General features: G+C 36.5%; 1 protein-coding gene across 17 annotated transcripts in view; it reads left to right on the top strand.

Annotated features, from left to right (window-relative positions):
- ZNF704 (zinc finger protein 704) overlaps positions 1-13842 on the top strand; it is an 83684-nt gene that overhangs the window by 11300 nt on the left and 58542 nt on the right. For 13 of the 17 annotated variants that reach the window (XM_039345516.1, XM_039345524.1, XM_039345525.1 and 10 more), the window contains exon 2: positions 3394-3638. In XM_039345516.1, coding sequence (XP_039201450.1) covers positions 3394-3638 — 245 coding nt within the window. Of the gene's footprint in view, positions 1-1153; positions 1192-3393; positions 3639-13842 lie in introns of all 17 variants that reach the window. The other 4 variants (XM_039345519.1, XM_039345521.1, XM_039345520.1 and 1 more) reach the window with 1 other exon arrangement.

The following is a 13842-nucleotide window of genomic DNA, read 5'->3' on the forward strand; positions in this document are numbered from 1 at the left end:
TAATGAGAGTTTAGAAGTTTTGTCTTTTAAAACTTTAAGATTTTGTTCTAAGTTTGATTTATTATTTTTGCCCATTTGTTTTATTAATTATCATATTGCATACACTGCTATTCCATCTTCAAATTACTTTTGCTGTTGTTACAAATATAACAAGAGATTTGCCTCTCCCATAGAATTAGGAATCTTTATGCAGCACAATAGCAAAGTCAGTGAACACTGTCCAGTAGTACCAAAGATTATTGGTAGATTTTAAAAGCTTTTTTTAAGCAGTATGAGAATCACACATTCAGTCTTTTAGTCATACAAATCTTACGAATCAAGAAACCTATTTATTACTGACCAAGTAATAAAACAGGCTTGGGAATTTCAGGAAAGCTTTTTAAAAGTATCTTTGATGGAAGGAAAATGAGACTTTCAACTTCTTTTTTCATCTCTTTTTATAGGTAGTGTTGGATTACGTCAGTGTTGTAGCTTGGGGTGTAATTGATTGATGATTGTTCATTAATCTGCAGAAATCATGAATCTTTGTGGGGGTCGTTGGGATGTTCCTGGTTGTGCCCAAACTTGACAGTACCAAATCCTCAGGAAATGTAAGAAACATGTCAGGATGATCAGTTCAGGAACCTTCTATCCCTTCATAGCCTGGTACATCTTGACATGTTTCTGAACATCTTGTGCTTAGGTATATACAATCATATGTCACTTTCAGTGAGTACAACACTCTTTAATGTCTGGCCTTTAATTTACTTACTTCTTGAGACACTGTAACTCAAACGCATGTACAGAAGAATGGTGCTTGGTTATGAAGAAAGATTCATAACCTTCAATTCTATAAAACCAGGTCCTCAGGTCTCAAGGCCCATCAGAAGTTGTAGACAATTTTTTTTGCATACTTTATTTGCCATTATTGATTATTTCACTGGGAATTATTTTGTAAATTTGATAGAAAGTTCTCTAAACTAGCAAAATTACTCAAGATGCATTCAATCATATTTTTCATTCTAACATATGGTAGGGATTTTGCCATATGTCATATACTAACAAATTTTAGTAACATGCATAAACAAAATTTGTTGATTTTGTTCAGTTTTCTTCTGATTTTTTTTTTTTTTTTTTTTTTTTTGTGGCATCAATTAACATGGCTCTCCTCCAGTGGTATATGGTGGAATGCTTGGGACTTACAGTCCAAAAGTGAGTGTTTTAAGAATTCTCAAATGTACTTTAACTTGTGGATTCTGTCTCCTGTAATCTGTCTCTTGTAGTGTTTAATGATCTATGTGTTGAGATTGATCACTTCTTCAAGGACAATATCTAGAGCAAACCTGAAGCCACAGAGTGGGTGGATCCAAATCACAAGTATGAGGATGGCAGGATTTGAAGATGAGATTGAAAAAATTTCTTTAATGTTTAACTGTGGTGTGCCTAATTCAATACTAGCTCTTCATTTGTTCCCATCCTCAAAGCGATTGGAAATTATGCTTCCAGTTTACAGCATTCCTGGTCTGGTGGGCCTCTTAGGGCTGTGTGCAACTTCAGGTCTCAGAACATTTTTCTTCTCTTGTAGTGAATTGAACTAGGAAGGCAAAGACACATAAATTGCAAAGATTGAAAATATTCTTGCAATTATGATACTAGGGTTGGGCCAAGAACTAATAGTATAACTTTAAGATTGTGGACTTCAACTCTCAGTATTTCCAGGCCAGTAGGAGTTGAAATCCACACATCATAAAATTGCCAAATTTGAAAAAACACTGCACTTAACTATTTTAACCCAAAGCAAGCTGACTTTTTTTTAATCTAATATCTCTTATGGTAATCCTCTTAATGTGAATAAGGAATTGAGTGCACTATCCCAGCGTGTAGGAAAATTTGCATCTGCATTATAAAAAGTGGCAGCATAATCCCAAGTGACTTTGCTGCTTAAGAAGAATAGTAAATGATGCTTCTCCCACCCCGCAGTCCATAAATCTTGGCCCAGATTTGTTTGCTTACAAAAAATTCTATAAGCCCCAATCCTATGGTTCTGAATTATACGTAACAATGCCAAACAGTCTTTTGAAATACAGTGCATAATAATGTTCAAAAGTAAAATATTATATTAAGATGGAATTCTCAACCTTTACAGCTCAGCATGAAACCACTATCTTGTTTATAAGAAAGGTTTTGTGGGTAGGTTCCTGAAAATTAGGAGTGAAGGCTGATGGTACCTTCAAGTGCAACATATTCCACAAATGGTGTTACCTCCAGAAAGTCCTGCTTTCTGATCCACATTCCTATGACTTTCAAGTGTAAGGGGTGCCGGTGATGATAGTAGAGATAGTAAAAGACCTTAATTCCCCAACTGGTCAGGCAGGATCATTTTGGATAAGACAGTGCCTGCTTTGTCCAGTAGGAAGATAGCATCAGTTCTGATATAAAAAAATATATAGAAAGCTGATCAAAATTGTTTAGAAGCTTGTCCTATCAGTCTAATAACTTCACAGTTACATCATAAAGGAAATATAAATAGAAAATTAGACAGTTTCTTTCTTTGCTAAAAAGTTGTTTTTAGTGGCAAAGTATCCTGTTCAAGTTTCATTACGGAGATATTTTTACTATAGCAAAAATACGCTATAGTATCTGGTATCAAAATACGCTGGCCACAAGTTTGGCCAACAGCATTAATTTTTACATGACCTATAATAAATTACACACCCTAATTTTGTAAATTTCCCCCGAGATTTGCAATAGCATTTATTTGCTTTATGTGGCCACCTATCTCACATATATGACTCTGGGCGGGTTACAGTACAATAAATAAAGCAAATAAAATATATAATATAAAATAAAAACATAGAACAGCTGAGCATCACAAAATAACCATCAACAAAGTCAATCACACATCCCCAGTGCCCCAGATCAGCAAGGTCGGAGCTAACCTATTCTCAGGTGGAATGATGTTACATAAGGAGAGTGCCATGACAGAAAAAAGATCAAGGGCTTTGCAGCTGATGCACCTTTGACCAGGTGGGACAGATAGAAATAATTTGCATGGTGACATCATGCCAAAAACTTGGCTTCTAGGCAGAGTTGCTATTTAAAAAAAGTTTATAAACCAACAACAGTCTAATATAATACATGTTTGAAGACATGTCTGAGGCACAGAGAAGTTCCAGATTTAATACTTTTGTTTCTCTTTGTCAGAATAGAGATGAAAATTGTTAAGAAGACGCTTGAGAACTGCAAATAGTTGTAGGAAAAAAACTGAAAAGGTTTTCAGATGGTTATAAAGCAAATATGGTTGTAATAAAAGCCTGAACTGCTAAATAGAATTCAGTACCTGGAGGCATTATGTGCTCACTCTTTTAAAATGAATTGTGAGAAATCTAATAATATATGTATTTTATTTTTCAGGTAACCAGCATAAAGCATGAAATGACCTTTGCAGCATTTCAAAAGGAAGACCTAAAAAGTGATCTAAATCAAAAACTCTCAGATCAGCAATTTTTTGTGTTGGCTATGAAGGAGGAAGATTCAAAAACAGAGACCAAAAAACTTGGCAGAATTCATGATCATGAAAAAGAAAATACTCGTTCTATCTGTCTTCTTGAACAGAAGCGCAAAGTTGTATCTTCAAACATTGATGTGCCTCCTACAAGGTACAGAAATTTAAAAAGTAGAAAAGGAAAGAAAATTGATAAAATTTTGAGTTTATTTTATGGTGTTCTTTCTGTTCTTTCAGTGTCTCAAATAACTCAGATACAGGTCGTTCTCAATTTATTACCACAACTGAGCCCAACATTTCCATTTGCTAAGCAAGGCAGTTGTTAAGTGAGTCCTGTCCCATTTTACAACCTTTTTGCCATGGTTGTTAAGTGAATTGTTACAGTTGTTAAATGAATCATGCAGTCGTTCAGTAAATCTGCTTCACCCTATGACTTTGCTTGTCAGAAGCTCCCTAGGAAGGTTGCAAATGACAGTCCCAGGACCCTGGGGTGCTGCAACCCTTTTAAATACACGCCGGTTGCCAAGTATCCCAAGTTTGATCCTGTGACTGGAAATGCTACAACGGTTGTAAATGTGTGAACAGGTCATAAGTCACTTTTTTCAGTACCATTGTAACTTTGAATAGTCATTAAAGAAATGGCTGTAAGCTGAGAACTAACTATAATACTTTTGATGCAAGTGGAACATAGAAGACAGAATTCTAGGGTTGGAAGGGACCTTGAAGGTCTTCTGATTCAACACCCTGCTCAAGGCAGGAGACCCTATGCCATCCGGTCTAAGAATTGCCCAAGGCCTAGAACCTTTTTCCCCTTCTGCTCTGCATCGGTAGGACCAGGGTGGAGAGGGGACAGAGAAAATACCACAAATGCAGGAGATGTCCTTTGGTCACAGGTGGAAGACACAGGGCATGTTTGGCGCTGATAAGGAGGGGGTTAGGGTTCCTAAAAGGAAGCTGCTTCGAGGCCAGATGCCAGATGAGTGACTGTTACGGGGTCATTTAGTGAAATCTTGAATTCCGATAGGAGATATGGATCTATGGAGCAACCTTTAGTGCATCTGGTCTGTCTCAAACAGGAATAAATGTTGTAATTTTTTTAGTTTAGTCTTTTCTTACATTTTGTGAGGAATAAATAATGGGAAATCATGAATAAAAATAGCTGCAGTTATGACACCACCTAGCACAGTGGTGGCGAACCTATGGCATGCATGCCAGAGGTGGCACTAAGAGCCCTCTCTGTGCGCATCCGCACCATTGCTCCAGCCCCATCTCCCCCCTCTCCTCCCTAGCAGCCCCCCTGAGCGCGGCCCATGCAGAGCAGCACAGCCAAGGACATGGCAGTTGGGCAGTGGGGACAAGACTCCGCCGTCATGCCCCGTTGCACGCAGTTTATGCTGCGGGGCATGGGCGGAAGGGGGCTGCCATGGCGCTGCTGGGCTGCCTGGGTGATCTGTGGCAGGCCGTGGGTGGCCCTGTGGGCGGGTGTAGAGTGCAGGGATGGAGTGCAGGGGCAGGCCAGGCCCGGGTTTTGGGCACTCGGTCTCTAAAAGGTTCACCATCACTATCATAACACATTAAGCAACGGCCTTCTACATGCATAGCAGGCAGAGTAATTCCCTAGACTTATGTTTTTCAAGTTGTCCTCCAGATGTCTCAACTACAGATCCTTCATTCTACATTCTGGTGCACAAACAGAACAAGGGATTGGGAAAAGCCACTAATCCAAGGTCCATTTTAATTGTATAACTTAATATATCGTATAAAGTCACAATTTCCCTGATAGGATTTTGATTTCCTATGTTATTTATTTATTTATTTTTGTAAACAAAATTTTATTTTCAATTTTACATTACATTCATAAAAAATACTTCAAATAAAGAGTAAAATAAATTTATACACACAACTTTCGGTATTGCTCACCCATTTCCCCCCAAACCGCATCCACCCTCTAACCTGGTTTCCTATGTTATTTATTAACTGGCTTTCCTGTTTGGGTAAAGTAGGACTTTTAAAAAAATCTAAGCTGAGCATATCAAGAATGGGCAAGAATGGGCAATGTGAGCAGACAGCTCATTTTTAAAGCCATGGTTTATTAGACCAAAATATAATATCTGAATCAGGCATGTATTGAAGCTAATTAGTGCAACAATAACTAACAACCTTTTCCCCCCTTTCCTTCTTTGACATAGTACAGGTAGTCCATAAGCTGTGATAGTAATTGAGCCAGTAATTACGATTATAAGTTGTAATGGTCATAAAGGAGTTCACCATATGACCGGAACCAATTTTACAACATTTTTTAACGTGGCCATTAATTGTACACCATTAAGCAAACCCATTGTTGTCTATGGGCTAGTTTTGCCAAAAATTGAAAGTAAATGCTGGTTTCTGGAAAAACCATCATAAATTGCGGTCATGTGACCACAGGGTTAGAGGTCAGATCTTTGAAATTGGGTTATAAGTCTCTTGGGGGTCTGTCAGAACTTCAAAAGGTAACTAAGTGATCAGTTGTAAATTGAGGAGTATGTGTACTTGCATTGGGGCATTCACAAAAGATTGTGAGAATATGTTAAACATAATTATATGTATGTTGCTACTGAAGACATTCTGTGTATTATTCTCTGATGGAGGCACTTTCTGTAGTATGCATAGACTGCAGACTCATTTCTGAGAATTTGTGTTGGTTGCCCCCTATGAAGTTGGTGTAAAAGCAAACACAGTAGCATTTTTGAAGCTGATTTTCTCACTCACTCATCTACTCACTGCTAAAAAAACTTGAGTGATTTGAAGCATTGATATTTCACCATTAACAGAGATGTGAAATCTGTTAGTGATTGATAATGACATACCAGTGAAAGGGGTCATATTGCTCATCAAAAATAATGCCCCACTCAAGGGAAAAAAAATCAGAAAGAGGTTTTTTGCCTTTTAATAACATTTGTTAATTAGAAAGATGCTACCAGACTACTCTTGATTTTTTCTAAATGAAATAAAGGAATTTAGATGTTAAAAGGCTCAAATGTTCACATGTGTGTCTGTGTAAAATACCTGAGTGTGTATAAAAAAGATGCATGCACACACATAAGAGATGCAAAAGTAATAAAGGCTATTTTCATAATATATGTTTTGCACCTGAATAGCAGTAGTGCAAAGAAATTTTAAGTACCCAATATAGTCTTAAGTACCCAATATAGTATTTGACTTGCAAGCTATTTAGAGCACGGGTATCAAACTCGCCACATCACATGACGTGTTGCGATGTATCGTGACTCTTTTTGCATTGCTGGCAATTGGGTGGGCGCAGCTTCAGTATGCTGAAACCGGCCTGGGCCCGGCAGTTTGACACCCCTGATTTAGAAGTTTGTGTGAATTAGTCTGAAGCATACAGCATGATTTGAGGTAGGAGGAATATGTTCTATTTGTTTTCAAGGCTTATAGGCTACTTCAGTTAGCTGAATCTGAGTAGTATGAAATTCCTTAGTATGTAACTGGGATTAAAACATTACAAATTGAATTTAAAAGCAAGATTTTTGTATTATAACACCAGTAGACATATGCAGAATAATAATAATAAAATCTTTCTCAGGAGGGATCAGGAGAGTGAGGCAGTCTATATGCTTTGATGAAACAGCCAATGAAGGAGTCCTTGGTGCTCTCTGAGCTTGGTTGTTTTCTTGCAGACCTTTTATTATCCAAACTAGGTAGCATAGTCAACATATACTTTGGTTAATGAACCAAACCTAGTTTAGTTAATGAAACATCTGCAAGAAAACAACCAAGTTCAGAGAGCACCAAGGACCCCTCATTTCAACCCGAAGCTACAAATATTCTCTTTTATTGATAAAATAGCCAAATGTTCATATTTCCCGAAGGCCAGGTATAAAGGGGACATTTCAGTGTCAGGGCCAATACTGTTCTAAGGAGAGAGCAGCAACTAGAAGACATAATTCCATGGCAGTTGGCAGTCTGATCAAAGGGACATATAAGGAGCCTTCCCTGCTAGATTGTATTGAGTAGATAGATGTTCCTAGGTAAAGGCAATCCTGTAAGAAAGCCTGGTCTGTACCATGCACTGCTTTAAAAGTGACAACAGCACCTTGATTTCTACCTGAAAGCTAAAAGTCAACCAGTGCAGTATAAATGTTGTGTGAATATCACAAGATGCACTCATAACTATTTGAGTCACTCAATTCTGGGCCAATTGTGGCTTATAAATGCTCTTCAATGGCAGCTATATATGGAACACATTGCAGTAATTCAGTCAAAGAGTGACTAAGGTATGAATGAAAGTAAATAACATTTTCTGTCCAGGAAAAGATCACAGTTCTCACACAAGACAGAACTGTGCCAAAACTCTCTTGACCAGAATTCCCAAGTGCTCCTTGAGCAAAAGCTGTGACTGCTAGTGGACCCTCAGGTTGTGAACCATTCTGTTTGGGGCAGTGCAACTTCATACATGGCTAACAAGAATCATACTGGAATTAATAGGTCTTCAAACTGGAAATCCTTAATATTTCAGTCCTTGAGACAGACAGATGACATCTCATTCCAAAGCATCTGTGCTCTTCCTATCCTGCTTCTTCAAAGTCCAATTTAAGAGTATCACAGGGAAAAACTCTCCTATGTTGATTACTAAATAGGAGGTTTATATCAGATCCACCAGAGGGCACTAGAGAGTGTTTACAACTTTAACATACAAAAGAGATTAAGGGATTATTTCATAAAAAGAGAAACGAAATACATATTTTATTACATACAATCTACTTAGTTGAATTTATTCAGTTTCATACACTGAGCTTGAAAATAATTAGCAAAATGAAAATAGATAATATTCTTCCAGACCTGCAACACTTTTTCCATGAATAAGATTAATGTTCTATACAACTGAAGTCCTCAGTTTTTTCAATGAATAAATGCAAACATTTTCCAAATATATACATGTTGCGTGTTTACTTCTAGAAGAGTGAATTCGTTTTTGGCAGCAATAAAGACAATTGTACATAAATGTTCTTTTAAATTTTTATTCTTTTTTCTACTAGTCAAGCCAAGTCGTTCAGTGTCCTGGAAGTAATTTGTGATTTGTTGGAGATAGCGATACAAGATCTGAAACTATTTACAACAACATTTAAAATTCTCTTCATTTATTCGTAGTTTTAAAAAATGCATGGGCAGGAGTTTTATTGCTGCTAGAAGCTTCAGGTTGTAACAACTAATGTATGTTAGAAGCATAGTCTTGTCAAAGTTGTTGTGGGTGCTCCATCACTGAAGATTTTTAAGAAGAGACTAGACAGCCATTTCTCTGAAATGGTATAGGGTCTCCTGCTCGAACAGGGGACTGGACTAGAAGACCTCCAAAGTCCCCTCTAACTCTATTATTCTATGTTCTAAAGATAGCAGCCTCTGGCTAGATGCTGTCTGATTTTGTTGTAATTAAGCTAGGGAAGTCCTCATCAGAGCTATTGAAAAGAGAGCCTTTGTAAATCAGGATTGCCTATGGCTACAGTGCAGTCCTTTTTGGCATCGGGGACCGGTTTCATGGAAGACCATTTTTCTCATGAACTCGGGGCTGGTGGTTTCGCTTTCACTTGCTTGCTCACTACACACCTCCTCCTGTCTGGCCCGGTTCCTAACAGGCCATGGACTGGAACAGGCCTGTGGCCCAGGGTTTGGAGACCCTTGCTTTAATCAACTGGAAGGTTGGATTGTGTTTCTAGCAATGCCACCAGAAGAGGTCAGCTTTTCCATTTTGTCATTTGAAGAAAGGCATTGGAGCAAAAGATCAACCCCTCCATTTCGAATCATAAACCCTTTAGTTTTCCAATCCCCCCCCCCCAAATTATGCCCTTAGAATTCAGCTGGAAAAAATGGTCAAATTTTAAGAGTTCAATTTCAATCAGGAAGGATGAATTATATCTGGGAATGGTATCTTTCCCATTCCTATTTCCACAAATTTTAAGGAAAAGAAATGGAAATGCCAAAATCCATCGATTTTGTTGCCAAATTTTGCAGGTTAGTCTGTGGATTTTAACAAACTCATACAGCCAATAGATTGTCTATCCCATTCTAAATAGATTATAGTCCTTTATCAGGATGGAAAGTAGTGAACTCATTGTTCAAGATGTCCTAAATTGTTCAAGATGCCCTACTGAAGTCTTGCTATTTCTTATATATATATATATATATATATATATATATATATATATATATATATATACACACATACCAAAAGCAGAGATTTATTTAAGGCATATTCAAGAAGTGCACATTGTAGGGTAAACCAGCCATAGAAACCCTAGTAAAGGAAATTATGATTGTAAAGTTAGCTTTTGTTATTGCCATTCCTGTCCTTATTCTCTAGCACCTGTTTTATTGTGCAAGATTGGGTAGCTTTGCAGAAGCAAAACATCTGAAATATCTGAGCACCAATTCTGTTTTATTCAAAGTTTAAAGAATCCTTCAGATCATACTTAGTTACTGGCAATCAAATAGATGTGTTCATGTAGTCTCAAAATGGGACATAATGTAAATGGTTCTAAATGAATAAATGAAGTTAACGCTGAAATTATAACACTGAAATGTTTTTCAACTTCTTTCTTCTTTTTTAAAGTGTGCAGTCTAAATCAACATTAGGATTTCCTAATGGTTTTCCATTCAAGTTCCAATCAGATTCAACTCTGATTAGTTATTTCAAGATCAGCCAAGGAATTTAGTCTAAATTAAATATAGATCACAATTTCTTCCTGAACTCTGTTAATTGCTTACGTCAACCTTTGGCTTTTTAAAGAGCACTCATAATTCAGCACTCATGAATTTTTGAACGTAGAACCTGCCAGAATAAAGTTTGAGTGTATCATTTCTCTTACTGAATGCTCAAGTTCCATCTGAGCAACTTCTACTTGTTTGGTAGTTTTGTCACATAGCAACATTGAATCAATGTTTGAAAGTCTCCACCAACTAAGATGTGTAAAAGAAGAGAAGTGACAGTGCAAAGAATCCAGCTTGAATGTACTTAGAGCTAATTTAGTTCACTTTGGGCGTGTGCAATATAAATCACCAATAGTGTAATTTAGGAAAGAAATTAATTTCATTAATTAATACATTGGTTTAAATGACCTAAGCTAACTGTGCATTAAAAGAAAACTATAGATTAGTAAATATAGTACGTTTCATATATTATCTCAGAATTGTAATGCTATCAAGGGGCACAAACAACTCTATTATTCTGTACAAAGAAAGGGGAAAAAATTAGTGTTTTTTCTAATTGATGTTAGTATAGTTTCTGTCCTGATGAAATACACTAAAATATTTCTTCAAATGGAATCGACTTGCAGATATGGTACTTAATTAACTACAGTCCACGGCATCCATATCAACAAATGTTGCATATTTTACTGGTGGTGTTTGAGAATGGTCTCTGAATAACAGTAATCAGGTTTGAAAAGACAGATGCTATTAAGGATGCCTGCCAAAAAGCATAATACTATTTGCTAGATTAAAAACTGTGACAACTGGTAGCCAATGTCTATCGTACCATGGCTGCATTCACATTACATTATGCTGTGACTCGTTTTAATCATGTTCGTTGAACTAGCCCTTGTGGTTATTATGTGAACTCTGCATATAGAAGACAGAACTCCTGTTCATTTTTCAAATAATTGGCTCCAATTCTCTATACCATGGATAGGCAACCTTGGCTCTTTTATGACTCGTGGTCCATGAGTCATAAAAGAACCAAGATTGCCTACCCCTGCTCTATACAATGTAATCAATAATTTAGATTTGAATCGTGACTAGACTTATCTCATTCTCTTAGACAGATTTAGTAACCTTCCTTTGTAAACACTGATTATTTATATGGAAATAACAACAACCACTTGTGAAGAAATTCAAACTACTGTAGTTGCTTTCTGTTTATACCTCTAAATTTTCAGGGAGAGAGGAGACAAAAAGAACATTCAGAAATGTTCTGTTAAATACCTGTTGGAAGGGCTCATTCCAGTAGCTAAGCCTTGGGCTTAGAGATGGCAGTCCTACATTGTGACAGAAAAAATATAAATTCCCTCCTTTAATTTAAGATTATTGTTCCATTTGCAGTTTTAGAAGTGTTTATATTAAAAATTATCAAAATCCTAAACACATTAGGCTGAGAGAAAGTTTCATTAAACTCACTCGAGTTTGGTGATTAGTATGTAGGATTTATTGATTGATTTGATTTGATTTCCATAGCTGTCTATCTCAACAAATGACTCTGAGCAGCTAACAGTTCAAAACACATATTACAGTTAAAATTTAAAAAACATTTTAAAATAATAAAAGCATTAAAACAGCAACAAACATTACATATATTCTTAGTATGCAGGGTTATATTTGCTTCCTGTGGAAAAAATAGATAATCTTCTGCGTTCCATGATACTGTATGTATAAATTCTAGTACAGGCACCTTTTTTAATCTCTTAAAAATATTAAAAATTAAACATATTTTTATAAATACCACTGAAGTATGCTAAGTACACAGCATCTAGTTCTGATGGGTACTTATGCTCCAGAGCCCTCCTATAGTTGCTGGAATTGTAATTTTCAGTGCATAGGATGATTAATTTTTGTTGACTCATTGTATATAAATGAATGCTTGCATTAATGTCTCTTTTTATAAAGGCAAAGACAGATAAGTATTATAAAAACTTTTGCAGACTAGGTATGCCAGTGGAAAATGGTTAATAATATATTCATGAGATGTTATTTTTATTAACCAAATTTAAGATATATAAAGCAGTGATTTATAGCTTTGTACTACATAGTAACATTTTAAGGGGCAGTTTTGTTTAAGAGGAGAACTGGACAGTCTCACATGGCTACTGTATCTAAATGTGATATCTGAGTGAAGATCTTGCCAAGATTCTCATACTGTCGTCTTCCGTGTTCCCTAATGTAGGATCACAACTATAAAGTATGAAAACTAGGCAAAGTGGCAAGCTTTCCTTAAAAAATGGCTCTTTTTATTTTTATGGTGTTACTATTACAATGCTTTGATGTATTTGTTAAAAACAATTGAGGTAATGTGGCTGCTCGCATGCAGTCTCTTTTTCTCCATTCTTTCATTGTGGGAGTAAGTTTGGAAAGATAAATGTTCTTATTTATATTTATATTGCCAGCAATACTGTGATCACACCACCAAACAGTGTAATATGTTAAGGGGATAATTCTGCCAAGTTGTTTTATTTGGACAAATGTACTCCATAGTTGTGGTAGAGAAGTTATACTTCATTTTCAAACACGATGTTTAAGGAAATGGATTCAAAAGCAGGCAACAACAACAATAAAATTATCTGTTTCATGCCATATGCACGAATATCCTTGGTGAAGAGTCAGACACCTGTGCTGGTGAAACCAGAAAGGGGGGGAAAATGTCATTTTGTGTATGTTTAATATGTATGTATCATGACAGTGTACAAATGTCCCAGTATCAGTCTGTAGAGAAGCTTGCTGGCTGCACAACCCTTATCTCTTTCACACCCCACTGCTCCCATCCACATTGTTGCTAATACAGTTTGGGAATTATGTTTCCTTCTGACTCAGACTGGATCCATTTAGTCAAGTCACTTGAAGACTTGCAGGTTTTAAATTACAGTTCTCTTCATCCTTGCCATTAACAGGCTGGGTGGGGTAGAGAGATGTTGAATGCCAATTACCTTTGGATTTTTCTCGTTTGTGATTTCCTTTTATGGGGAACAAGGAAGGAGACTGTGCCAATGAGAGAAAATTAAACAGTGGCATCATGAAAGTAAATAGTACTGAAAGTAAATACTATCTGTTCTTCAGAAAATAAGCGGGCAAAGGGGAGGGTTATTGACATACCTCTTACCCAGGATTCTGTAATATTGTGCTTCTGGTTTGTGTGTCCATATGCCTGTATTCAAGAAAGAAAACGTATGAGTGAGACTGTTTTCTATTTATGAGTCCAAACTAACTAACTGACTGACTGACTGACTGACTGACTAACTAACTAACTTTCTTTCTTTTTCTTTTTTTCTTTCTTCATCCACTTTCAAAATTATAATAAATGTGATGAAGATTTAACCCAATTCTTCCATCCAATTTCCCATGAATGCAACAATAATCCCTCCAAAATTCTTATTAGCTCTAGTGGGAAGTTCCCATTAATTGCTCTCTCTGCAAGGAGTAACACTAATTCTGAATTTTCACTACTACTTATAATGGAGCACAGATTCCTAAGTACCACTTACAGTTTTAGCTACATGTTTTTGATGCTGCACATCTTTGAAATGCCATGCATGATGATGATATTGGCAATTTATAACATGGCAGCAATACTGCACAGAGCCTTCCTTGGTTTGAAT

The sequence above is a fragment of the Crotalus tigris genome, unplaced genomic scaffold (genome assembly GCF_016545835.1).
Source record: "Crotalus tigris isolate CLP2741 ecotype Arizona unplaced genomic scaffold, ASM1654583v1 scf7180000017952.28453644438:3035480, whole genome shotgun sequence".
NCBI classification, from domain to species: domain Eukaryota; kingdom Metazoa; phylum Chordata; class Lepidosauria; order Squamata; family Viperidae; genus Crotalus; species Crotalus tigris.